General features: G+C 39.7%; 2 protein-coding genes across 7 annotated transcripts in view; both read right to left on the bottom strand.

Moving 5' to 3' along the window:
- RBMXL2 (RBMX like 2) overlaps positions 1-12,565 on the bottom strand; it is a 136,417-nt gene extending 123,852 nt beyond the window's left edge. For all 6 annotated transcript variants that reach the window (XM_054725522.1, XM_054725524.1, XM_054725523.1 and 3 more), the window contains exon 1: positions 11,011-12,565. In XM_054725522.1, coding sequence (XP_054581497.1) covers positions 11,085-12,290 — 1,206 coding nt within the window. In that variant the 5' untranslated portion in view covers positions 12,291-12,565 and the 3' untranslated portion in view covers positions 11,011-11,084. The remainder of the gene's footprint in view (positions 1-11,010) is intronic.
- Positions 12,566-16,067: 3,502 nt separating this feature from the next.
- Positions 16,068-26,647, bottom strand: part of NLRP14 (NLR family pyrin domain containing 14) — a 29,186-nt gene continuing 18,606 nt past the window's right edge. Inside the window, exons 8-11 of the mRNA XM_008151076.3 lie at positions 26,353-26,523; positions 23,683-23,853; positions 16,859-17,029; positions 16,068-16,205 (exon numbers count right to left, since the gene is read on the bottom strand). Coding sequence (XP_008149298.2) covers positions 16,070-16,205; positions 16,859-17,029; positions 23,683-23,853; positions 26,353-26,523 — 649 coding nt within the window. The 3' untranslated portion in view covers positions 16,068-16,069. The remainder of the gene's footprint in view (positions 16,206-16,858; positions 17,030-23,682; positions 23,854-26,352; positions 26,524-26,647) is intronic.

Genomic DNA, 26,647 nt, shown 5'->3' with positions numbered 1-26,647 from the left:
ATTTGAAGACTATTAGGCTAAACAAACTAACTGTTTACATAATTTCTACCAATATTTAGTAGAATATATTTCTACCAAAATATATTCTACTAATATATTTTCCCTAAGTATATTAAAACAATTTTAACTGTATTGTTTCTTTATAGCTATAAGTTCCAAATAAATAAAATGCAATTATAGTCTAATATATTACTTAACAAAGCCCCACAAACCCCTATTCTCATCCAATTTTTACTATCTTCTTAAAATTCATATTTCATGTTTCCTCCACATGATAAACATACATGAGGGGTAACCTTGATTTTGTTTCATTATGTGGCAAAGGTGACGGGATGTCCCCTCCATGATTATGAATATGCTACATAGATGCTATGTAAGACTAATATTCTGTTCATTGGTTATAAAAGAGTCTGCTCAAGCAGACTGGACTCTCTTGCAGGCTTTGAAAAAATAAGCTGCCATGAGATGAAAGCGCCTCTGAGAGGTCATATGGCAAGGAATTGGGGGGTGTAGTCCCTGGCTGAGAGCCAGAAAGGACCTCAGTGGCATAGTTCTCTAACCATATGAAGATGAATTCTTCCAAGAGAATAAATATATGTGTATATAAATATATGTGATAAATTAGTAAATGTATTTACCTAAATAGAAACAAAGTTTTTGTTTTTGTGTGATCAAATGAATCAATATATAACTTCTGATACTTTTGCTGCTGGGCATAGAAAAATCTTTTTTTAAAAAAATATATTTTATTGATATTTCACAGAGAGGAAGGGAGAAGGATAGAGAGTTAGAAACATCAATCAGCTGCCTCCTGCACACCCCACACTGGGGATGTGCCCGCAACCAAGGCACATGCCCTTGACCGGAATCGAACCGGGGACCCTTCAGTCAGCAGGCCGACGCTCTATCCACTGAGCCAAACCAGTCAGGGCTAGAAAAATCTTAACAAACTCAAAATTATATAAATAAACACACCTATGTCTTCTTCTAAGCTATTTGCAGTTTCTAATTTTTACATTTAAAAAGTCAGGCCACCATTTAACAAGATGAAAAGAGTTCTGCGAATAGATGGTGATGATGGTAGGACAACAGTGTGAATGTACTTAATGACACTGAACTGTACACTTAAAAATGGGTAACACGGTAAATCTTAAAATTGTATTTACCACAATTTTTGAAAGTTTTTAAAAACCTTACCTAAAAATGGAATATATTTAGAAATGTAATGATAAGACTATATATATATATTTTTTAAAAATATATTTTATTGACTTTTTACAGAGAGGAAAGGAGAGGGACAGAGAGCTAGAAACATCGATGAGAGAGAAACATCCACCTACCGGGGATGTGCCAGAACCAATGTACATGCCCTTGACCGGAATCGAACCTGGGACCTTTCAGTCCGCAGACCTACGCTCTATCCACTGAGCCAAACCGGTTTCGGCAAGACTATATATTGTATATGTACATGTGTATATATTAGATACCTATAATAATAAAAGCTTAATATGCTAATTAGACCCGATGTCCTCCTGGACAATCTTCCGGAGGAAGCTGGGGCTGCGAGGGAAGCCCGGATCCCGGGTGCCAGAGGGAAACCAGTGGCCGGCAGCCGGGGGAAGGAAGGCCTACTCTTGCACGAATCTCGTGCATCGGGCCTCTACTGTGTGTGTGTGTGTGTGTGTGTGTGTGTGTGTGTGTGTGTGTGTGTGTGTGTACTCGCAGCCGCGGTGGCTGCCTGGCCCTGGCAGCCCGGGCTTTGTCCGAAAGGTTGTCCAGAAGGACGTCCAGAAGGTCGTTCAGCTGTCCAGTCTAATTAGCATATTATGCTTTTATTATTATAGATATCCACATATAGATTTTTTTCTCAAAGTACTTAGCCAATTGAATCAACATTACTTATTAAATTATCCATCTTTTCCTACCAATTTGAATACTTGTACACACTTGGGTATACTTATAGTCTTTCCAAATATACACAATCCTCAGTATCTGATTATGTGGAGATTTCCACTTGCCTCTATTTCGTTTTCATCATATGCTGAAGGAATAGCACAAGCACCACCCAGCCTTAAAACTCTAGTCCTGGAGCTTAAGATCTAGGTGGCAGGTGAATGGAACCATGGAAACCACAATCCTTAAACTTTTGGTGCCATCTAGTGGACATTTTCATGAGTTAACTGCCTCTGTTCCAAGACAGGAGATACTTTCCTCCATCCAGCTTCTTAACTCACTAGGGCAATTTTGAATGTAAAAAATGTGAGCCTTATCATGTATAGGATGGCCCTCTACCTCCAATCTTTCTCTGCAGTCCATATTTTAGATGCCAGGGATATAATAGTCAAGATCAGCTCAGATCACCACCCCTATCTTCAGAAGTTTCAATGGTTTCCAATGGAATATAGTACAGGTAAACTTAACAGAGAGGGAAATAAAATCAACAAAGATGAAGACAATCCTAAAATTAACTACAAATATAAACACAAGACCTATCTGTATTAAAATGGGTAGCATACACACACTAAAAAGGAGCTTCCTTGTCTCAGGGAAAACCTTGAAATTCACATCCTCTGGAAAGCCATCCTCTAATCAGAATTCATTTGTTCCCTTAGCACACTGCCCATGCCTCTCTCATAGTACTTATCTCTCCCTGTTTTGCATTCTAGCCTGATGCAGAACAATCTGCCACCCACACTAGGTTTTGAGTGCCTTGAGGATAAAGAAAGCATCTGGTTAATTTCAGGTTCAAATATCCTGGATACCTTTAAGAAGAGTGACTTTCTCGATAAAGGTGACTCTGAAACTTTAAAAGGAGTAAGAACATTAATCTAGACCAGCGGTTCTCAACCTGTGGTCGCGACCCCTTTGGGGGTCAAATGACCCTTTCACAGGGGTCGCCTAAGACCATCGGAAAACACAGATATTTACATTATGATTCATAACAGTAGCAAAATTACAGTTATGAAGTAACAACGAAAATAATTTTATGGTTGGGGGTCACCACAACATGAGGAACTGTATTAAAGGGTCGTGGCATTAGGAAGGTTGAGAACCACTGATCTAGACAATCCATACCTATTTCCCGGTTTCTAAATTTTACCTATTTCAATTTTTATTAGTTTGACCCCAAACTGATTTTGTATTTCCTGCCTTTCTTATTTTATTGATTCACATGTTGTTGTTTCTCATTATTACTCTCCTGATAATCAATCTCAGGGTATGCCTTCTTAAATTAATATGTTGATGATTCATCTGTGTTCCTTTACCTTTTTCTAAATAGCTTAAACTTCGAGCAAAAAACTATCTTGATGTAAAAAAAGAATAGCAATAAAAACCACAGCCTATATTTACTGAGCTTACTATGTGCTATATGCTTTAATATATTGTCTTATTTAATTTTCAACAGCCATCAGTTCTTACTCATTCTTCACATCTTAATTCAATCATCACTTCCTTAAAAATGCATTCTATGACGTCCTAAACTACACCAAACCTTTTGACAGTATCTCACAGCTCACTATGCAACTCTTTCATGCTTGTAATAGCTAAAATTTCATATTTTCAACCAAAAGCTAGCTTCCCTTTTGAAAACTGATCCCTTTCAGGATTAACAATGTCTACTTTTGTGCATCATAGTGTCTCCAATGCTTAACTAAGAGATAAGAATTATCTTGTCCAAAACCAATCCCCAGTGGAATAAGTTCCAAAATTCAGTGGAAACTGGCTAAGGCCCTGTTTTTAAGGCCATCAATTGTGGCCAGCTGCACAGCCTGGACCACAGCTGCCCCTACAACTATGATGTTAGAAAAGGGCTAGTGCATCCCCAATCATGAATGCTGATGCAATAAATCCTGCCATTAATTGCTATGTCACCGGGCTTCAACGACAAGACTTCGATCCCAGCCCCCACAACATCTTAAAAGATGTGTTAGTCACAGAAGCATCTCCACCAGCCCCATTTATATGCTACTGTCTCTGCTTTCTACAGTTCTTGACAGTTGGGCTGGCCAAAAACCGCCACCAAGGAGTCTCAGTGTCCCATTTTTGAGAAGTCTGAAGTAAGACGGATTTCACTATCAATGCCTTAACCACTTCAAATCCCAACCATAAGCACTGAGTCACAAGAGGGTTCTGCCATGACACAGCACTATTATATCCTAATCCCTAATTATTCCAGGCTTTGGCTGGCACTTCCTGTATCAAAAGCCTGAGCTCAGATGTAGGAACTCTCTCCCAAAGCTGATGTTCAATCCTGCATCTCTGTGCATCCCCCTAGAATGCATCCGGGCAGCCACCAACTGCTACTGCTCTGTCTCTAAATGTGTCTTAACATGAATACAGCAGCCAAGTGTATGTGCTACTTTGCTGTGTGCCTTGCTGGCATGGCGTTAGCACAGTGCTTGACATATTGTGGGTACTACATAAATATCTGTTCAACATTGGCTTTAAAATTAATAAACAGATGGACAAACCACCACACCAGATAAGCATCCTTGTCTCTATTTTATAAGTAAGGGAAACAAATAGAGTGATTAAGTAACCTGACCAAGACCACGCAGTTAGTGAATTGGTGCATTTAAGATTTGAATTCAGGTCTACCAGGTCCCATACAGCTCATTCCAGATCACTACACTCTACTGTAACTCAGGGACTTCCCTAGGTGTACCGGATCCTGGCTCAATGGTAAATAACAATAACAACAACAACAGTAATAGCCACACTTTTAAAAATCCAGGCGCTTTACTAAGTACTTCATTTATGGGGTAAAGTGAAGTCTAAGCCAATTATGCCAGGGAGCAATAATTCCAAACCCTACAAGATTTGAAGGACTCAAGGTCTTGATAACATCTTATCTACCTCACTTCAGGCTGGTTAGAAAAGGGGCTCTGAGCCTGCTGGTGGGAATTTTGGGTCACTCTAGTTGTCAAGAAGGAGAGAAGGCAGCAATAGCAGAATATAAATGAGGGCTATAAAGAGTCAAATATATCTCCAAGATTTCAAGCTGGGTGACTATAGCTTGAATAAATGCAATAAAACTCTCAAGTCGAACTTTTCTGAAGACTTCCAGTACATAAGCAATTTTACTGGTAAGTGGGAAAGATAAATTCCAAAGGAAAGTCTGGGCTATTGCTGTGTGTAGCATGCTGTGGTACTATCATTTAATAAACCCCATTGCAGTCCAGGTACTGTGCTGCTTGCTTCATATGCATTATCTTATTGTAAACTTTCAAAAATTTTAAGAGATAACTGTCATCACCATTTGCACATGAAAAATAATAATAAAGGTCAAATTTTTAAGAATATTGCCCAAGCCACATAAATAACAGAATAAGAATTCAAACACACGACTGAAAGATTACCTTTCCACTATAATAAGCAGCCTCCAAATATTAAGGGGAAGCCTCAATATTTTTCCCTAAAAATTTCATAACAGATACTTGCATTTTTTATTCTCTTGGAGCATTTTAATAAATGATAGTGAAATACATTCAATAAGATCATCATTGCTCTGTAGTTCCACTAGAATTAGCTTCTTTTTTGCCCTTGATACTCATGTTTGATGTCAATCATAAAATATTTAGACTGAGAATCATTTTGAAAGAGTTCAATGTGCTACACTACAAGAAAAATGACCTTGAGAAGAAATGTCACCACAAACAGAACTTAGAAATTCGAAAAGAAATTCCCACTACCACTGGATTTCATGCGTGCACAGCAAAAGCAATAGTCTGATTCTGCTTGGCAAGTTCTTAAATATGCCCCAAAGAGAACATAGCAACTGTCCCCCAAAAGGAAATTTCTGTGGAGGAAGAGGAAAATCACATCACCTTTAAGGTAAAGGCTAAAAGAGAGGCACATAGACCCCATGTAAACTAAAGGCTGAGAAATTAGGCTCCAGGTAAGGGGAATGCAGGCAGAAAAGTCTCCCCGTATTACCTGGCCTGATGCAAAGGAAAAGGGGGAAACAGAGAGGGGGAAAGAAGTCTACCTCCAGCTCTCAAGAGAGCCCAGGACCCACAGTAGGATTCAGGTTACAATCAGAGATGGAAGATGCTCAGACCTCACCTGGTGGGAAAATATTCATTAATGCTGTCAAGTTGCTCCATGGACAGTGTGGATGCTCCTGGAACTGTTTTTGGACAGAAGGAATGTGAAGATGGGATCTCAAGCATAAGCTGAGTAGGCAAGCTCAAGATAGAGAACATAAAGGTTTTGGTTATGAGATGTACATTTCTTAAATTATACTCAGTGGATAAATCCTGCAAAACACCTGACTTGTTTCCCACCCCTCTTGCTCATAGTTATGAAACCAATTATAAACAAGAGTTCTCAATTGACTAGACCTTTCATATTTTCCTATAAAGATAGTTTTAATACATTAATATTCAGTAAAGAAATATTGGGGCTTGTATATATGTATATGAGAAACAGCTTTTTATGCTATGATCTTTTGAACTCATCTAAGCTCTGGGCAAGTCTTTATTTCCAAATGTTTACACCTCAGTTAAAAAAATTAAGAATTTTACATCTACACAATGGAATACTATGCCGCTGTAAAAAGGAACTCCCACCATTTGCAACAGCATGGATGGAGCTGGAGAGCATTATGCCAAGCGAAATAAGCCAGTCAGAGAAAGATAAATATCACATGATCTCATGCATTTGTGGATTATAATGAACTACATAAACTGATGAACAAGAACAGATCCAGAGACAGAGAAGCATCGATTAGATGCTCAAACCTCAGAGGGTGGGGGTAATGGGGAGAGATCAACCAAAGGACTTGTATGCATGCATATAAGCCTAACCAATGGACACAGACACCAGGGGAGTGAGGGCATGAGTGTGTGTGTGTGTGTGGGGGGGGAGTAGGGGAGGGGCCAATGGGGAATGAGGACACACATGTAATACCTTAATCAATTAAGAAAAAAAATTAAGAGTTTTAATATTTAGATTACTCTCCAAAAATAACTATTCTATTAATTGGAAAAAGTTTTTTGTCACTATTACGCTTCAAAAATAATGTCAAAGAGAAAAAGTACACTTTTCTAAGATTTGTTTTTCAGATTTGCAATTTCTACCCTTGAGGTTATGCTGAGCTAGCTATGAGAACTGTCTGGGATAGGAAGGTTCTCTTTACTGAGTCAAACAATACGGCATCACCCATATTGATAAAAGAATAAAGCTGGGAGAATCACTGTCAAGAACAGATTTGCAATTGAGACAATTTCTGAATAACATTTTTTGAGTAGCCATTATATGTTGGTGGTGGGTTAAGCTCTTTTTTTCGTATTAAAATTTGTGTTATTAAGTATTTTTAAATTATAGAGTAACAGTGAGATACCAATGTATACACCACAGAAATTTAAGGTGGTAATGTCATTTTTGCTAAAAATCGTCCTTTTTAAAAAATTATTTTTATTGTTGAGCGTATTATAGATGTCCTCCATTTCCCCCCTTCGTGCCCCTCCACCTGGCTCTTAGCCCACTCCAGGCCTTTGTCACACTATTTTCTGTGTCCATGGGTGATACATTTATGCATACAAGTTATGTGACTAACCCCTTCCCACCCACCCTCTTCCCTCTGCGATCTGAGTCTATTCCATGCTTCCCAAGTCTCTGGACTTATTTTGTCCATCAGTTTATTTTGTTCATTAGATTCCACATATAAGTGAGATCATGTAATATTTATCTTTGTCTGACTGGTTTATTCTGCTTAGCATAATCCATGCTGTCTCAAAATATGTTATCCTTCTTTTTTACAGCTGCATAGTATTCCATTGTGTAAATGTACTACAGCCTTTTTATCCATTCATCTGCCATCAATAAATCAACAAACAAGTGCTGGTGAGGATGTGGAGAAAAGGGAACCCTAGTGCACTGCTGGTAGGAATGCAGACTGGTACAGCCACTGTGAAAATCAGTATGGAGATTTCTCAAAAAATTAAAATGGAACTGTCATTTGACCCAGTAATCCCACTTCTGGGAATATATCCTAAGAATCCCAAAACACCAATCAGAAAGAATATATGCACCCCTATGTTCATAACAGCATTATTTACAAAGGCTAAGATCTGGAAAAAGCACCTTTTAAGAAATAAAACATTATAGGATTCAGTTAAAACCGACTATTCATCCCATCTTCCTTTCCTTCTCAATGTAATATCCTGACTTTTTGTGTATCACTCCAATGATATGTTTTTTTATTAATTATACCTATGCAACTTGCCTTTTCCCCCCAAATATTTTTTATACTTACCTGTGTTGATGCTTGTGGGTGAAGTTGATTCACATTAGCTTCTACATTGAACTTCATTATAATAAACCTCAGTCGATCCTCTCCAGGTAGGCTGTTGCTACTTTTTAAACATTCAAAGAATGCTGTAAGACCCACTCTTGTGTATAGCTCCTTGTGTACATGTGAAAATCTCTCTAGGTCCTCTCCTTGAAGTGAAATTTCTGGATCATAGGGTATGCACCCTCCAACATTACTAGACATTGCCAAAATATTTTTTCTTGATTTTTTTTCTTAAATCATTTCTAAGCATTCTCTTAGAAGTTATTTCAATGCAAATAAATTCTTTCAATCTATGGTTTTATATTTCTCTTTAAGTGTTTTATCATAAAAATACCTTAATAATGTGGAAAATCACGCCAACATTTTTCTTCTAAGTTTGTACTTTTTGTGTCTTAAAAAGGAATTCTCTACCCCAGTGTCACACATTTCTTCTTCATTTTCTTCTAAGTATTTAAAAAATTTCCTCTTCACATTTACATCTTCAAACCATCTAGGATACATTTTTGTGTATGCTGTAAGTTAGGAAATCTCATTTTATCTTTTTGCAAAGAAATAGGCATAAAAAATCCATCCTTTCTTTTAACACTATCTCTATCATATATCATGTTTTAATATACAAGTGGGCCTGTTTCTAGGCTATTTTGGTTCACTGGTCAATCTTTGTTCATAACACATGCTTAAATTACCAAAACTATAAGTCATAGGGTATGCATATTCCAACATTACTAGGCATTGCTAAAATTATTTTTCCATTTTTTAAAATTAAATTGATTTCTAAGCATTGTTTTGGAAGAATGAGTAAGTGGAGTGAGTCCTTTCTAATTGCTTTGGCTCTTCTTGATCCTTATTTCACCATCAAAGTTTTAGGATTACCTAAATCTCCCGTAAGTGTCCTTTTTAAAAAACCTGTTTCTTAATAATTTGTCGATAGTGAAATTAAGCTATTTTTTTTTCTTTCATTTTTGTGCTTGGCCAAAATCTTTTATTTGGTTGGCCAAATCTTTTATTTATTATTCCATCGTTGATCAATACAAATAAATGGTGTTACCAGGAAAGAGGGGAGGGGAGCTGTGTGGAAAAAAATCATGTAATTTCATTTGAAGTTGTATTGATTTTCCAATTTAATTTGGTGAGGCTGAGATAAAAAGTGTTAATGACCATTTCATGATATGACTCCATTTATTTAGTCTTCTGCTATGTCCTTTAATAAAGATTAATAATTTTTCCATAAAGATCTTAGCCATATTTACTAGGTTAATTCCTGGATTTTTAAATTTTATTCTTTTTTAGCTATTTCTTACATTTGGTCTTCGGGGCCACTAACGCAGCTTTTCCTGAAATTCATCTACTTTAATATTTTGTAAAAAAAACAACCATGTTTTTAAGAGTTGTGTATGTCAATGTGTTGCATTCAGATCTCTTTAAGTACTTTGTTGTTCAGGTGTAGGTCTGTTTCCTCCTGTACTTATTACGTTGAATATGATCCTAATATTTTAACCTAATCCTTTCTCGCTAGAGTCCCTTGACTGTACAATTACTTTCTCTCAGATAAATAGGGCAATTCCAAAGGTGTTGAGTGGAAAAGGTGTTTCTTGCCCTGAGCTTGAGGTAAAAAAGGATACTGTGATATCCCTCCTGAGTCACCTTGGAGGAAGCTTCTCTAAACTTTGCTGCGTGGCGCCCCTTTCCCCACCTTAAGATACGGTACATTCAACCCATCCCCTTGCCTTTATGGACAGGAAGACCCAAGTCTCTTACACCAGGTTGAGATCCTCAGATGTCGAATTGCCAAGCTCCCTCGGGGATTCTGAGATTCTGATGCTGCTCACATGTAATTCCTCCACCCTTAGGGGAATAAACCCAGTTCTTTCCACAGGAGCCAGCGGCTGGCTCTAGAGCCAAAGGCAAGTAGCTTGGAGATAGAAATGGAAGCCATTAAGATCCCCCAAATCCACCACTGGTATATTTTCTACCTGTTTCTTAATAATTTGGTGGTGGTGAAAATGCTATTAACTGAAGTTTTCTGGTTTTAGTTTTGCAGTTTTATGGTTGGTTGGCCAAATCTTTAATTTAGCATTCCATCCTTGCCCAACACATATGAATGGTATTTTGGGGGGCAAGGGGACAAGAGATTCTGTAGATGCCCAAAGAAAAGGCAAAGAGCAAAATATGGCCAGCATTATCCACTTGCTTTTTTTGATTTATGAACAGAACTTGCTTTACATTAGCATCTGATTTAAGTGGTTTTTGTTGTTGCTGTTCGTTTGCTTTTCAATTCTGGGAACACTGAGATTCAGTTTCAAAGACCCCCCCTTGAAATCTTAAAAGAGTGGCATACACCAATCCCTCCCACTCTTCCCCCCCAAAAAATCTAGTTGATTTGAATCGACAGAATGATCCATTTTTCCATTTTAAGTGGGTGGATATTTGTAAAATAAAAAATGGTATGCCTCATTTACCAGGAAAAAATGAGAAGGGAGCAAGCCTTTGGCTGAATTTCTACTTGAAAATACAAGAAGACCAGTACGCAGATTCAAGTCATGCTTTAAAACTGAGCTTGTTGCAAGAAACGTTTAACAATTCCAAAACGAAATTAAAACGAGTTTTAACTTTTTCCTCTCAAAAGAACCAAACTTATGGGCGAGGAAGTTAACAGGGAATTCTCAAAAGGTGAACACAACTCTTCCTTGGGTCAGTCCTTGGGTAGTTACCAGAAAACAGGATCTTCTTTTCGGTGGTTTCTTTGAAGACGGACTTCGGGTTTTGGTCCCAAGTCTGTTCCAACTTAGTATCTGCTCCGGCCTCCCCCTCTCTCCGGGCGGCCTCCTAGGCGGCCTCCACCCCTGGGGGCCCGGCGGCCCGACCGGCTGTAAGAATCGCGCGGCGGAGGGCACCCCCTTTCCAGGGACGCGGGAAGCCCGCGGTCGGCTCGGTCGACCCGGTCGCGGCCCCTGGAGTAGCGGTCGCTCCTGCCGCCGCCGCCGCCGTAACTGTCGCGGCCGCTGTAGGCGTCGGGCGAGCAGCCTCGGTACTCGTCGTAGCGGCCTCGGCCGCCGTACGAGGGCGGGGGCCCCCGCGTGGGGTTGCCGCTGCGCGGGTCCCCGTAGCTCTCGAAGGGATCTCGGTAGGAGCCTCCGCTCGGGTGGTCGGCATAATCACGGCTGCGGCCCCCGTAGCCGTCTCGGTCGCCGTAGCCCCTGGACGGAAAGTCGTCCCGGGCACTGGAGTGGCCGTAGTCGCGGTAGGTGTACTCGCGGGGCGAGGGGGCGAAATCCCGGGAGTCGCGGGCGCTCGCGTAGTCTCGGCTCGAGTAGCTGTCCCGGGGCGAGTAGCCCTCCTCCCAGGGGCCCAGGTAGGGGTCCCGGCGCGGGGGCGGCTCTCGGCGCGGCGGCCCCGCGTAGCCATCTCGCCCGCGCGCGGCCGGGGCCCGCCCGCGCATCCCTCCGCCGCCGCCGCCGCTGCCGCCGCTGCGGGGCAGGCCCGACGGCGCGGCCCGCTTTGGGGGCGGCCCGGCCCTGCGCGGCGGCGGCGGCGGGCCGCGCTTCATGGGCATCGGGGCCCTGGAGGAGCGCAGGTCGAAATCCCCCGAGTAGCCGCCGTCGTCGGCGGACCCGCCCCGGGACGGGGAGCGCCGCGGCCCGACACCGCCCCCGCGGGCCCCGCGCAGGCCCCTCGGGCGCCCGCGGCTGCGGGACGGCGGCAGCGGGCCCCGGCGGCCGCTCTCGAACGCCGGCTTGGTGGCCTGGGCCACTTTGATGGCCTTACCATCCAGGGACTTGCCGTTCATGTCTCGGACGGCGGCCTTGGCGTCGGCGGGGCTTTCGAAGGTGACGAACGCGAAGCCCCTGGACTTGCTGGTTTCTCGATCCTTCATCAAGAGCACCTCGATGACGCGGCCATACTTGCCGAACTCGGCCTCGAGGGTTTTCTCGTCGATTTCGGGGCTGAGCCCGCCGATGAAGAGCTTCCCGGGGCGGTCCGCTTCCACCATGTCTGCGGGTCGAGCGGCCAGGGGCGGCGGGCGGCGAGGAGGCGGCAGCCCTCGTGGCCTCAGAGCCGGCTGGCCGAGGGCGGCTCCTACCGGTCGGGTGGCGCGTCGCGGGAAGCCGCGAACTCAGCCGGCGGCCCCACTGCGCAGGCCGAACGTCCGTGCGGATTGTGCCGCCGGCGCACGTTCCGCAGCCCGGCGGGCTCCGGCCGCGGTGATTGGCTGGTTGGTTGTCCAGGTCCCAGGTCCCGCCCTCGGGGAAGGGTGGCCGTTTGGCGATTTCCTTTCCCCCGGTTTTAAGGTTTTTAAGGCCTTCCCTTGAAGGTCGGCTATGACATGAAAACTATTCCATTAAAAATAATTTTCCCCCCATTACTCTTAATGAGAACTGTAATGCATTACAATCAAAGTTACCGAAACCATGTTTTTAAACAGAAGTTCATTGAAAAATGAAATAACAGCACTTTACAAGTTTAAGAATGTAGTTTATACGCAGAGCGTATTTGATTTTTTGCGAAAGGGGAAGAGCTGACTCGATAGTGGGCAGTTGGTTGTTGGGATAGGAAAGAGAGGGCATCGTTCTTTGGGCGCATTGTTTTTGGTGTGTTTTTTTTCGTTTTTCCACCTTCAAAGGGCTCGGATAGGTAGCATTGAAACTGCCCTTTCAAATGAAGGTATTACTGGTCAGAAAGTCACATTAGGACAAAATAAAGGCAAAACATGAGAACACTTGGACACTCACTCGTCAAAGTAGCGGTAGAGCAAGCATAGCCAACTGAAGGTTCCACCTCTCGGTCTTCAATGAGGAACTCCTCAGAAAAAAATTATTTTGGGTTTATTCAAATAAATTACACAATGCAAATTTATTCCTTACAATGTTTTCCAAAGTGAATAATAACTTGGTGGATGTATCTTTGCTTGAGGCTTTAACATTTAACAAACACTTAAAAAACAACAACTATATTCAGTGTCACTTGGGGCTGTTTTTTAAAACGTAGTATAAGTTGTTCAAAGGTTGCTTTGGTGAAAAGTTAATAGACGTGAGAAGTCTTTATGCGTACACATGTACGTGTTATGTTAGTTTATTGCAATAGCTATACCATGATGAGATATTGAAAGTAGGCATTTTGTGATTTTTTTACTTCAATGGGGATGATTTTAAGGTTTCAATATTTTTTATAATGCATGAATGGCAATTAAAGCCAAGTCATCACATCAGTTCATTTGATGAATTGCAGTAATAGATTTTTATTATAAAATCATTGTTATTTCTAGGCTATTTGAGATGTTATTGATTTTTAAATATAGTGGTTATTTTTGTTTGCTCATACTTAGAAATGTTTTCATTTGAGCATAAAGGATATTGGCGTATGTAGGATTTTCTCCCTCACATTGAGCTGGGGAGATTTTTGCCTAAATTTCTTTTAGTTTTAAGTCTATTCCAATTTTTAAAATTTTCTCTTTGCATTTGATTTTTGTAGGATATACTTTTCTAGAATTATCTATTTTTAACTTGAAATTTTATTTTAAGGACAGCTATTTTGCTCTTTTTTTAATGATCATCTTGTCAGAAATTTATTTTTTCAAAGAACCATCTTTATTATTTGCTGATCCTCTGTTTTGATTTTATTTGCTGCTATTGCCTTCCTTCTTTCTACATCCTTTGGAGTAACAATTTGATTATTTTGTTCTAAATTTTTAAGTAAGACACAGTGCACTGAGTTTTTTAAAGGTTTTGTTCTAATTTTTGTATCTAAGTTTAAAATTTATTCTATTTGGACCTGTTAGCAGCATGGCATGAGGTGGCATACATAGTGGGTTTTTATTTTCTTCAGTTTTAACTTTAACTTTATTTAGTAAATAGACAAGGCTTTATTTTGAATTGGTTCCATTTTAATTCAGTTTAGCTATACACAAATCCAGAAATTAATATGTAGCTTTGAAGATAAACAACTTAGTGTGTTCTGTTCTAATTTTTTTAAAGTAATATCTCAGTTTAAATTCCTAGTTGTAACAAGACTTTTCTTCAGTCCACGTAGTTTCAGGTGTACAACATAGTGGTTAGATTTTTATATAATTTATGTTATGAAGTGATCCTCCTGATAAGTCTAGTACCCACCTGGTACCATACATAGCTATAAAAATATTATAAGCTAGGTTCCCTATGCTGTACTTTACATCCCCCTATTTAGTAACTGCCAATTTGTACTTCTAAATCCCTTCACCTTTTTCACCCACCTGCAACCCTCCAACCCTCTAGCAACCATCAGTCTGTTCCCTGTATTCATAAGTCTATTTCTGCTTTGTCTATATTATTCTTTAGAGTCCACATATAAGTGAATTCATATGGTATTTGTCTTGCCCTAATTTATTTCACTTAGTATAATACCCTGTAGGCCTATCTATGCTGTTGCAAATGGTAAGATTTCATTCTTTTTTATGGCCAAGTAATATTCCATTGTGTATATATACACAGCTTTTTAATTTAATCATCTATTGATGGGCACTTGGGTTGCTTCCATATCTTGGCTATTATTAATAACAGTGCAATGAACATCGGGGTGCATATATCTTTTTAAATTAGTGTTTTTGATTTCTTTGGATAAATACTCAGAAGAGAAATTGTGGGTCATAAGGCAGTACCATCCTCTCCAAGGCACTAAACATGTGACTAAAGTCATCTTGGGACAACCTGGCTGTCAGGTGAATAGCACCAAGGGACTCAGGGGATGTTCATGCAGAGCATGAGAAATGCTTAGCTGAGCCCTTTCTGAATTCTAATCCACCAAGTCATGACATATAATGAAGTGGTTACTATTTGAAGCCATTAAGTTGTGGGGCTGTCTGTTACACATAGCAATAAATTACCCAGAAAATTTTACTGTGCTTCCTTTCTAGCAAACGGAGGAACCTGTTTTTCGCTCTAACCCCAATATATCTCTCTGTCTCCTTTTATCTTCACAACAGGCTACAAAGTTCACTGCAGAAGTGGACTCCCATTTCTATTGACTCTAGTAGCTTCTCAAATAGTAACGTCCCAAAGATTTTCCTGGGAAATATTTCAAAGGCCAGTTCCTAGAACCCTCGTCCAGATACTCTGATTCAGTAAACATAGTATGGGACTCAGGAATCTAAATTTTAAGAAACACCCAAGTGATTCTGACACGAGTGGTCCCAAGAACATACACAGGGAAACATTCAATAAATCACACCGGAAACGGCGAGGCTTTGAACTGAGCCACTGCAGTGGGCACGGAGAGAAAGGAAACCAAGGTGCTCTTCCCTGGCGCCACCCTCCAAGCTCATCTCTAGGCTTCTCACATCTGGATTCTTGAGCTCTGCATCCAATTAAAAACATCACGGTGCCTGGCCAGCATGGCTCAGTGGTTGAGCATCAACCTATGAACAAGGAGGTCGCGGTTCGATTCCCAATCAGGGCACATGCCTGGGTTGCGGGCTTCATTTCCAGGAGGCAGTCGATCAATGATTCTTTCTCATCATTGATGTTTCTCTCCCTCTCCCTTCATCTCTAAAAATCAATAAAAAAATATTTCTTTTAAAAAACCATCAGGGTACACTTTTCACAGAGCATTGTGTTTTTATTTTAGCCTCTCAAACTCCCATGTGAAGTAGAACAACATTTGACAGAGAAGTGGTTAACTATATCTAACAAACATCGAATGCAGTATGTCTGGGCACAGAATATTTAAAGCTCAGAGCCCAAGGCCTTGTCACTCTGAGGTATTTCTTTTACTTTTTCAAAGAATGTCAAGTTCTTCGTATCAGAAACACTTCCACCAGGAACCATCTTCTTCGTTATGATCACTACAATCCTGCTTAATGACTAGGTGTGGATTGCTAACTCCCACAGCTTCCAGCAGCTTCTGGGCTTCCTCATCAAATGCCTCTGTGCACAACCTGAGAAAACAAGGGAATATCTCTTCTTGCACTCGGTTTTCCCACAGCCCTTTCCTTTCTCATGAAATTTTATTTCAATGGGGTGGGTGACTATTAAAGTAGAGAGAGAATATTAACATGGCTGGGGAATAGAAAAGGGAACTGAGGGATATGCTGGAGGGGATATTGCAGCTAAAGGAAAATGGAATATAGGAGAGAAATAGATGAAAATTTAAAAGGATCCTCCAAGAGCCCTTTTTTTTTGTCAAGCAAAATAGTAATACTAATGGTGATGATGAAAACAGCTAGTGTATACATTATTTATTACATGTTAGGTACTGTTTTAAAGACCACCTATATTGACTCAGGTGAGTAAGCCTATATGTAGATATTATCATTTTACAGATAAGGTAACTGAAACACAGAGATATTGGGGACTAGCCCAAATTCAAATAAGTGGCAATACTCAGGTAGTCTGGCTCTAGAGTTCGTGGCTCTTAACTACTATGCTACACTGTCTCTCAAAATTCAGTGTTCTATGGGAGAAAAACAAATAAGGGCCTAGAAAATGCCCCCGGATCCACAATCAGGTTGATCTCGAGGCCTGCAATGAGTGGCTCCCCCAGTCCCTCATTCCAGAAAACTTTCTCCCTAAGAAGCCAATGAAGACTTACCCTAGAACTTGTAGTTTACATTCAGGAGACCTCAAGGCTTCACATAACTTCTTAATTCCTTCATAACCTAAGGTATTCTTCACCAGGTTCATTTTTATCAGTCTTTGGTTGCTGCTAAGAGTAGAGGAGAGATCCTGACAACAGAGAGAGGTCAAACCACAATATTCCAACCTGCAGGGAAGAGAGACTACAGATAAAATGAACTTTATCCCATGAAAGTCAGCAAGCACAAGGGATCTGGGAGTGTAGGATAACTCTCAAAACATAAAAAAAAAAAAAAATGAGTATGATTAGGGGAAATTCAAAGACTATAAGTACTTACAATATTCATTATTCTAAAGATTTATAGGCTGAATATATCCCTTTCAATATCATGAATTGGAAATTCATAATTATAATCCAGGGCATAAATAAAATATGGGAGCACACTAAGGAAAACTATAATGCAGTTGAATCCTGGAATGGCATTAAAAATATAACAACATAAGTAGATTTTAGAAATAAGGTATTGTTTAAAAAGCGAGGTATATAATGTCTCTAGCACCATGCCATTTATGCAAATAAAAAAGCATGCACCGGAAAACAATATCACATCTTTTACAAGGATACACACAATTCTATGGCAAATTTCAAACACATTAGGTCAGGTGCCTAGAGGTGGAAAGGATAGTGGCTAGTAGAGATAAATTAACCAATCAACGACCAATGGGTCCTTGCACAAACCACCGATAATACAATACTATGAACTAAGGAAATACCTCGATCTTCTATAACTGATGATTCCCCCCAACCAACTAATTTATATTTAATATTCACCTTAATGTTTACCTACTCATTCAACAATTGAGTGCCTAAATAGATACCGAGTATACAAAATGTTTTTCTTAAGTTGCTGCCCACATGGAACACACATTAACGTAGTGGAGCGATAGTCACACCACTAAATATGACACAAGTACACAAATACCACACAAAATAAATCTTATGGTAAAAGATATAAGACATAAAATATTATCAAGAATTCACCAGGAAACAATCATTCTAAATTTGTAGTCACTAATAACAGTCAAAAAAGCAGTGGTACATTTACCAATGGAATACTATGCAGCCATAAAAAGGAAATCTTATCTTTGCGACAGCATGAATGTAGCTGGAGATTATTATGCTAAGCAAAATAAGCCAGGCATGGAAATACCATATGATCTCACTTATATGTGGAATCTAATGAACAAAATAGAAATAGAGGCTTGGATACATGAAACACAGATTGACAGCTGTCAGAGGGGAAGGGGGTTGGAGGACTGGATGAAAAAAGATGAAGAGATTAGCCAAAAAATATAGTTGCATACCACATAGACACAGACAACAATATGGTGATAGCCAGAGGGAAAGTGGGCGAGGTGCACGTGGCAAAGGTTGGGGGGAATAGGGACAGAAAGCGACTTTGCTTGGGGCAATGGGTGCACGATGCAGCGTGCAGATGGACATTTTGTTGAATTGTACACTGGAAACCTGTATGGTTTTGTGAACCAATGTCACCCCAATAAATTCAATAAAAAATGCAGAAAACAAAAACTAACAACTACAAAATAAAAAACGTCTACAATTATAAAGGAGATTTTTAACATTTTCACAGTAATTGAATTATCTTGAAAAAATCATTAAAGACAGATTTGAACAACAGGATTAATGATCTTAACTGATATGAAATATTGCAACTAACCAACAGCTCTTCATATTCATTTCAAGTATGCTATGGAGCACATAGAAAAACTGATTATACACTAGGCCAGTGGTCGGCAAACTCATTAGTCAACAGAGCCAAATATCAACAGTACAAGGATTGAAATTTCTTTTGAGAGCCAAATTTTTTAAACTTAAACTTCTTCTGCCGCCACTTCTTCAAAATAGACTCGCCCAGGCCGTGGTATTTTGTGGAAGAGCCACACTCAAGGGGCCAAAGAGCCGCATGTGGCTCGCAAGCCACAGTTTGCCGACCACGGCACTAGGCCATGAAGCAAATGGCATCATATTTCAAAGAACTGAAACCCTGTATGTTCTCAGACTGCAATGCTAGAGGGTAAATATAAAAAGATAACAAAAAACTTCTCCTATGTTTGAAAATCAAGGAATACACTTCAAAATAACTCATAGATTGAAGAAAAAAATCCTAAGGGCATTTAAATATTTTAGACTAAAAAAATAGCAACATTCACATAATATCAAAACTTGTAGGATGAAGTTTAATGCAATGATTTAAAGGAAAATCATAACTTTGAGTCTGTGTTGGAAAAGAAGAAACATTCATAAGCTAAGCATCCAACTCAAGAATTTAGAACAAAGAATGGTAAAATAAACTCAACCAAAGTAGAAGAAAATAAGATAGAAACAATGAATGAAACATGACTAGATATCTAAATCACTAGAGATGATTCAGAAATTAAGAAAATAATAATATTATTACTTGCCAATAAGTTTTAAAATTCAGATGAATAGGTAAAAGCATAGGAATACTATTACTTACCAAGATTATTCAACAAGAAAAACCTATATAAATGTATGTATTTTAAAAATTGAATAAGAATTTAAAAAGTCACACAGAGGAAGCTTCACATCATATAGCTTCACCAGAAATTTCTACAAAGCTCAAAAAAGAAATAATTCCAATCTTGCACAGCCATATACCAAAATGCACACCTGACTGGCTACAATTTTAAAAAATAAGTCTGACAAAATTGGCAAGAATAGAGAGCAACAGGAACTCTTCTTACACACTGGCAATGGTAGAATAAATTGGTATAATCCTTTTGATAATGTCTGATAAATCTGAAGACATATATTCCCCCATGATATAACATGTCCACTCCTAAATATTTACTCTAGATAAATGCTTATGCATGTGCTTCAGAATTTATGCATTAAAATATTTATAGCATCACTAAGTCATAAAAGAAATAAAAATAACCCCACCTACAACAGAATGGTTATTACAGTTTTTGGTGTGGTCATTCATTGAAATCTTTTACAGCAATAAAAATGAATTAACTACAGCTACATGAAGCAACTGAATGACTCTTACAATCATAATATTAAGCAAAAAATTCATTAATACCGAAGAATATATAAAATATGATTCCATGTATATAAAGTACAAAATCAGGCATAATTCAACTATATTAATGGTTTAAAATTACATATACTCATGGTTCACTGTAGAGGAAAACAAATAATTGACTGCCATAAAGTCAGGACAATGGCTGCTTATTGGGGAGAAGGGAAGAAGTTGTGATTTCAAAGGGAAGACTGAGGAGAATTTAGCTTGCTGGGGAAATTCAATTTCCTGACCTGGGTGTGGTTATATACATTTAGTATTTTTTTTAATATTAGTTTTATTCACTTTTCTGTATTTATCTTATATTTCATCATGGAAATGTTTAAAATATGATCTGAGCTTAAACATAACAAAATCAAAATAAAAATTATAGAATGTAAGTCACATTAGAAGTGGACAAGTGTATTTTCACAACTGCTGAATGACTTGAATGACTGCTTGGCTGTGTTCATAGTTTTTCGTCATCCTTCCTCTGGGAGTTTCCCAGAGAGTCTACTGCCTGCTGGCACTGAAACTAGTTGCAGAAAAGTCTGAAACCAGTGGATGCTTCACCTTCAGTTTCCTTATTTGTTAAAGATACTTTATCTTTAGACCTGTATGCCAATCATTTGTCCTGTGTTGACTTGTCTTTATTAGTACTATTCTGGGGAAATGGTGTGCCTTTTTAATCTATAGATTGTGCTTTTTGGGGGGGTAAGTTTTCCTATCTTTAATTTTTATCTATTTGTCAATTTTTTTTCAGGATCACTAATATGTTGGATTTATTCTATTGGTTTTCCTTATCTATAATTTTCTTTAATCTTTAGAAACTTATTCTGAGAAAATGCTGAAAATAATTTTTAACAAATAATTGAAGGGGACACTGAAGGGGAAGAATCTGCTGGTTTTAGACTTTTCTACAACTAGTTTCAATGCCAGCCAGCAGTGAACTCTCTGGAAAACTCTCAGAGGAAGGATGATCAAAATACTATGAACACAGCCAACCAGTCATTCAAGTTCACGTAAATCGAAGACATTTTCAGATATGCAAACAATCAAGGAGTATAGCACCCATGTCCTCTATTTCGAGGGAACAATGGATCAATAGTCAAAGTATTCAATGAACATTCCATAAGTCTCTGGTATTGCTGAGCACTGGAATGACCTCACAAAATTAAATAAAAAGATTTTTTTATTCTACCTCTCTTGCCAACTCCAGGGCAGTTTTATCACTAAATGCAGCTTCTCCTGAAACGATTCACCTCTTTTTGGCCCCTCCTGGGTAATGATTAGGTTGCAAGCAATATACTTCCATCCTAAGTTATACAGAACAACTTAGGAATTTCAGGATTGCATCCTGACCATTCCTGGGCATGGTACTTTTCTTTCCCTGACAGTAACTCCAGGCCAGCCTGGTTGGTACTCCAGGTACAGCCTGCCTCCGGGTGGCAGGCCAGCAAGAAGGGACCTGTGATGTTCAAACTTATTCATTTCAGACAGCTGGATTTTCGTTTGGGTTGACTAGGCCCCAGGTCATGAGGATAATGATCCTTTGGTTGAGTACAGTGCTAGACAAGAGCCCAGGTGTGGGGTATAATGGCTTTCAGTAAATACTATAAAACTGCCTTTGTCCCTCTTCCACATGATCCCGCTGGACTGAAGGTACAAGTGGGGGAATAGTGAAGGAACACACTTAATTCATTGCTGGGGGGAAGAGTAGCAACACCAATACCTGGGAAGGAACACCTTAGAACCTGAGAGGTACAGGGACTGGGGAGAACAAGGAAGACTCTCTTTTTCCAACAATGGATCCAACAATGCCACCTGGCAAAATAGTTACATGGTCTACTTTAGTCAAGCAGCATCTGTGGCTGGCAATTGACTCATGACCCAGTTGTCATGCTGGCCACACATGCTATGAGAAGAGAAAATCTCATGTACACATGGCAGGCCTTAACTATTCTGCTGTGCCCGAGACCATCAATGGCAGACCCCGAATGTGGACCCCTCTCATATGTTTACAAATACAACCACAGGTACAACCTCTTTTCAGTCTGACCAATACAAATTCACAAGCTTCCCGATGCCAGAAAAGCCTGGGTTAGGCCATGTATGGCAAACGAAGCAGCTGTAACTATTCAGTGACACTGCCCATATGACAAACCAAATCAATAGAATGGTGACCCAAGTCAAATACAACACATATACCACACTGCAGTGACTGGTGCTATATGCTATATGTTTGCAATTGGGCAAGTGTGGTCTGATGAATGTCTCTTTATTGGGGATGAGAATGCTTATGACCCATTTCCCCCCCTTTATTTATTGCCAATGACACTAAGATTGGCAGGTCATTCTCAACTCCCTTTTATGAGTTGTAATGGATAATAAGACCTATTGTTCCTCCCTGGGTCTAACTCAATTGGCTGAGTCCAGGACCCTGGGCACATAGTTGAAATTGGCACTGAAATCTGGCCCCATCCTGTACTTGGATACCTGTTGGTAGTGGCGTTAATGAAGTGGTGTATGAGACAAATGGAACAAATTCGGTCCCAGCCTCTGCTGGTCAGATTAATTAGAATGCCCAATGGAGTGGCACTTCCTTGTGAAAATACACCAGAAGCCAAGACTGTACTGTGTAGAAAAAAGAGTAGATATTGTTGGGAGACATTTTTCTATGGGTCTTTTGTCCTCCTTCATTTTTGCTGATAACTCTTTACCTAGGCCGTTTCCTAGGATGCATGTGCAATGAGCAACCTTGTTGGATGAGGTAACGTGTCCCTCTCCAGGACAAAGAGCAGGCTTACTCCGTGCATGCTATAAAATGGTGAGTCCCCAAACTCAGTGTTCCTCTCTTGGGATGTAACCTACTGCATGTGCAGGCATCCATTGGGCTCCTCCACAACAATCCTATAGGACTTACGGCTCAAGGGAAACTGATACAAACATGCCTAATGCTTGAGTAGTCATGCATAAAGTCCTCTGTCTCTGATAGGATTCTATGTCTCCTGTCAGCATCCATGAGATAGCAGTAAGCTATGTTATTAGATGATAAAATTAAATTTCAGACCCAACAGTTATAATATCATCATTGCTGTGATAAAAACATATACACAGTCAATGGAATATGAAAAAGCAACACTGTCTTGTAAGATTCAGAGAGACATATCATAGTGCCTGGGCTTCCCACATGTAAAGCAAAATTTTTGTCCCAGAAGTCAATAATTCATGCTGCATGAGTGAAAATGTACACTCCAATCTTAGTTCAAAATTTAAAAAAGAAAATAAAAATCTAAACAATATCTGAACGTAAGTACACAGAACACAGGATAAAATTTTGTTAGGTTGCAAGCTCCTTGAGAGCATCAATAGCATTTTTCTAGAAAGAAGATGATTAGTAAAATTACAACTTAAAAAAATAATAATACAAAACCAGATGGGATATCTGAAGGACAAGGACGATAGAATGTGTAAGACCTAAATTAAATCCCATTTACTTAATGCATACCCTGTCCAAGGTACTGAGAAGGATGTAAAGAAATGTGAAATATAGCTTCAATACTAACAACATACAATACACATTGACCCATATATTCGAAATTCGGATTCTCACTTCTGAGAGTAACTTACCTTGTAACCCCATCCGTTTTCCATCCTCTCTTCATATACTAAATTTCTCATACCTATACTAGCCCCAAATAGCTTTCATTCTCCTAATGGAAACTGAACTCACCCGAGCCTCTGAATATTACAGTTTGGATGCCTCAAAGCTTCACACAGAATTTTGACTCCATCATCCTGCAAGTCATTGTTCCCAAGGTCCAGGCTCCGCAGGTTTGGGTTGTTCAGAATAGCAGAAGCAAGGTCCAGACAACAGGCACTAGTGAGAACACAACCCATCAGCCTGTAAGAAATACAAAAGAAAAGTGAGACCTTTAGCTGTGAGGCTTAATTAGTTTACTCCTGGGAGAGATTCCCAGATATTTGCGCCTTTTTTTCTGACCCTTTTCAATCTATAATCCAGGATGCACACAAGAAGGTCTAACATTATCAGTAGCAACAGATGGATTTCTTAATAAGCAGAAAATAAAACTGCTTTCTCCTACAAACAGATCATCATCTATCAAGCTTGCCAAATAAAGGTGTAAACACTTACTCCTATCAATACTAAAAAAGATTATACGCTTTCCCAAAAACCCACTGATGTCTATACTTTCAGTTTCTAATATAGTTTCTATATTAAAATGCTTTCTAGGAATCTATCTCAGAGCGTTATCTCCAAAGAATCAAGAAGCTACGTATAAAAAAGATATTTTCTGTCTTTTGCAGGATATCCAAGAGCATTTAAAATATGGCCTCAAATGTTCTCTTTCCCTTTTTGGTCCCCATCCTATTTCCCAACCATACACTCAATTGTTTTCCAAATATACCACATCTGTCCTCATTCCCTTTCTTGTCTCTCTTCTTTCCTTCTGCCTGGAATATCTACACATAACAAAACTCTCTTCATCTTTCAAGCCTAAAGTGACTCATGTCTCCTCCTCTGTCCCATTCCTTGCTCCTTGGACATTTCTGTCATATCTTTATAACAAAATATGAAATATATTAGAGTTGGCAAGTTCTATTCCTACTATCAGCATTTTGTGAATTACTCGGGGATAAGAGCATCACCTTAATAATAACCTTTAGTCCTCTCATCATCTAGCTAGGTGGTCGGCAAACTCATTAGTCAACAGAGCCAAATATCAACAGTACAACGATTGAAATTTCTTTTGAGAGCCAAATTTTTTTAAATTAAACTTCTTCTAATGCCACTTCTTCAAAATAGACTTGCTCAGGCTGTGGTATTTTGTGGAAGAGCCACACTCAAGGGGCCAAAGAGCCGCATGTGGCTCGTGAGCTGCAGTTTGCCGACCACGGATCTAGCTCATATTTATTGTAAATGTTGGTTGAGAGAACTGGCATGGTCTTCAGAGACTATAAAGACAGCTGAGAAAGCACTAGCAATGCAAAGGAAAGAAACTGGGCTAAGCAAATATCGTGTGGGTATAGATAGGTCACTTAGCAATTATATCTCCATAGCTGAAATGAAGGCATTGGCTTTAATGATAATTTCCATTGAGTAAAATTTTATTTTCCAATTGAATAATAATCAAGGAAATTTCAGAGAATCACATTGTAACCCATATCACAGAGTTCAGTCGCTTTCGTGTTTACAGATGTGACGACCAACTATTAAACTCATTTGGAAATTTGGTTATCATGAGCCAGTCCAGTCAAGACAAACACCTCTGGGCATACCAACAATCTTGAATTTATAGTTCTAAAAAACAATGACTCATCCAGGCTACGGGTCAGTCCCATGGGAGGCCCTAGTGGGAAAGTGAGCTGAGACTGCTAAGTGACATCTATATCTTGCTTCACTCTAGCTACAACATTTATATAATGCAATGATAAATTTTTGTGCAGCCATTCAAAAATCAATATGATGATCCTATATTTTAAAAGGCACAGCTGAACGATTAGTTGCTATGACACACACTGACCACCAGGGGGTAGACACTCAACACAGGAGCTGCCCCCTGGTGGCCAGTGCACTCCCACAGGGGGAGCACTGCTCAGCCAGAAGCCCTAAGCCAGGCTCATGGCTGGCGCTGGTGAGCGCAGCAGCGGTGGAGGGAGCCTCTCCCACCTCCACGGCAGCGCTAAGGATATCTGACTGACAGCTTAGGCCCACTCCCTGAGGGCTCCTGGACTGCAAGAGGGTGCAGGGTGGGCTGAGGGACACCCCCTCCTCCAAGTGCACAAATGTTGTGCACCAGGCCTCCAGTTGTATATAAGTATTTAAATGTGTTTATGAAATACTCTTGCGTAAAAAAGAAACTCAAAGTCACATCTATACAGTAATCACAATTACACATCCATGTATCATGCATATATATATATATATATTCACAAAGTAAGAGAGAACATAAGAATAAACACAATTATTATTAAAGAATGATTGGATTGTTGGATAGTTTTTAAAATTCCCTTCCCAGTTTCTTTAAAAGTTTTCCCAATTTTAGGAAAGAAAAACCAGTAGAGCACAATTTCAGCTTCATGGAGGTACGGTGAAGGACACAGTAGGGGCACTGGGGCACAACCAAGGGAAAAATAAAGTTCAGCCTGATGGCTCTGGTCCTCTTTACCTGAGGAAAGTTGACTGTAATTAATGTATTAATTGGTGTGTGTGTTTTTTTATTTTTTTAAAAAGGCCGATGGACAGACTTTCTCAGGAAAAATGAGAGAGAGGGAATATATTCTTTCCTCCGACAGATACTCAGCTCTCAGTCTTTCTTTCCATACCTCCCCTGTGCTCACAGTAGTTAAGGCTACACAAACCAACGTCACAGAAACCTACTCCAGGTCCTGAAGATTGCAGCCTGGATGCCGAAAGACATCACACAGAAGCTTTACTCCATCGTCTTGTAGCTGGTTTGATGCCAGATCCAGATGTGTCAGACTCTTGTTGCTTCGGAGAGAAGATGACAGGTGCTCACTGCTACCTGAAGTGAAATGGCAACGCCGCAGCCTACAGGAAAGACAATGTGAGGAAAATGGAATCATTGCTCCAGTGCCAGAGATTTATATCCTTGAAAAGATTTCATGTTACGATCTCTATCTACATCTCATCAAACAGCCTCTTCCCTCATTGC

The sequence above is a fragment of the Eptesicus fuscus genome, chromosome 13, assembly GCF_027574615.1.
Source record: "Eptesicus fuscus isolate TK198812 chromosome 13, DD_ASM_mEF_20220401, whole genome shotgun sequence".
In the NCBI taxonomy this organism is placed as follows: domain Eukaryota; kingdom Metazoa; phylum Chordata; class Mammalia; order Chiroptera; family Vespertilionidae; genus Eptesicus; species Eptesicus fuscus.
The sequence above is the reverse complement of the archived record's forward strand: the minus strand, read 5'-3'. Positions and strand labels throughout refer to the sequence as shown.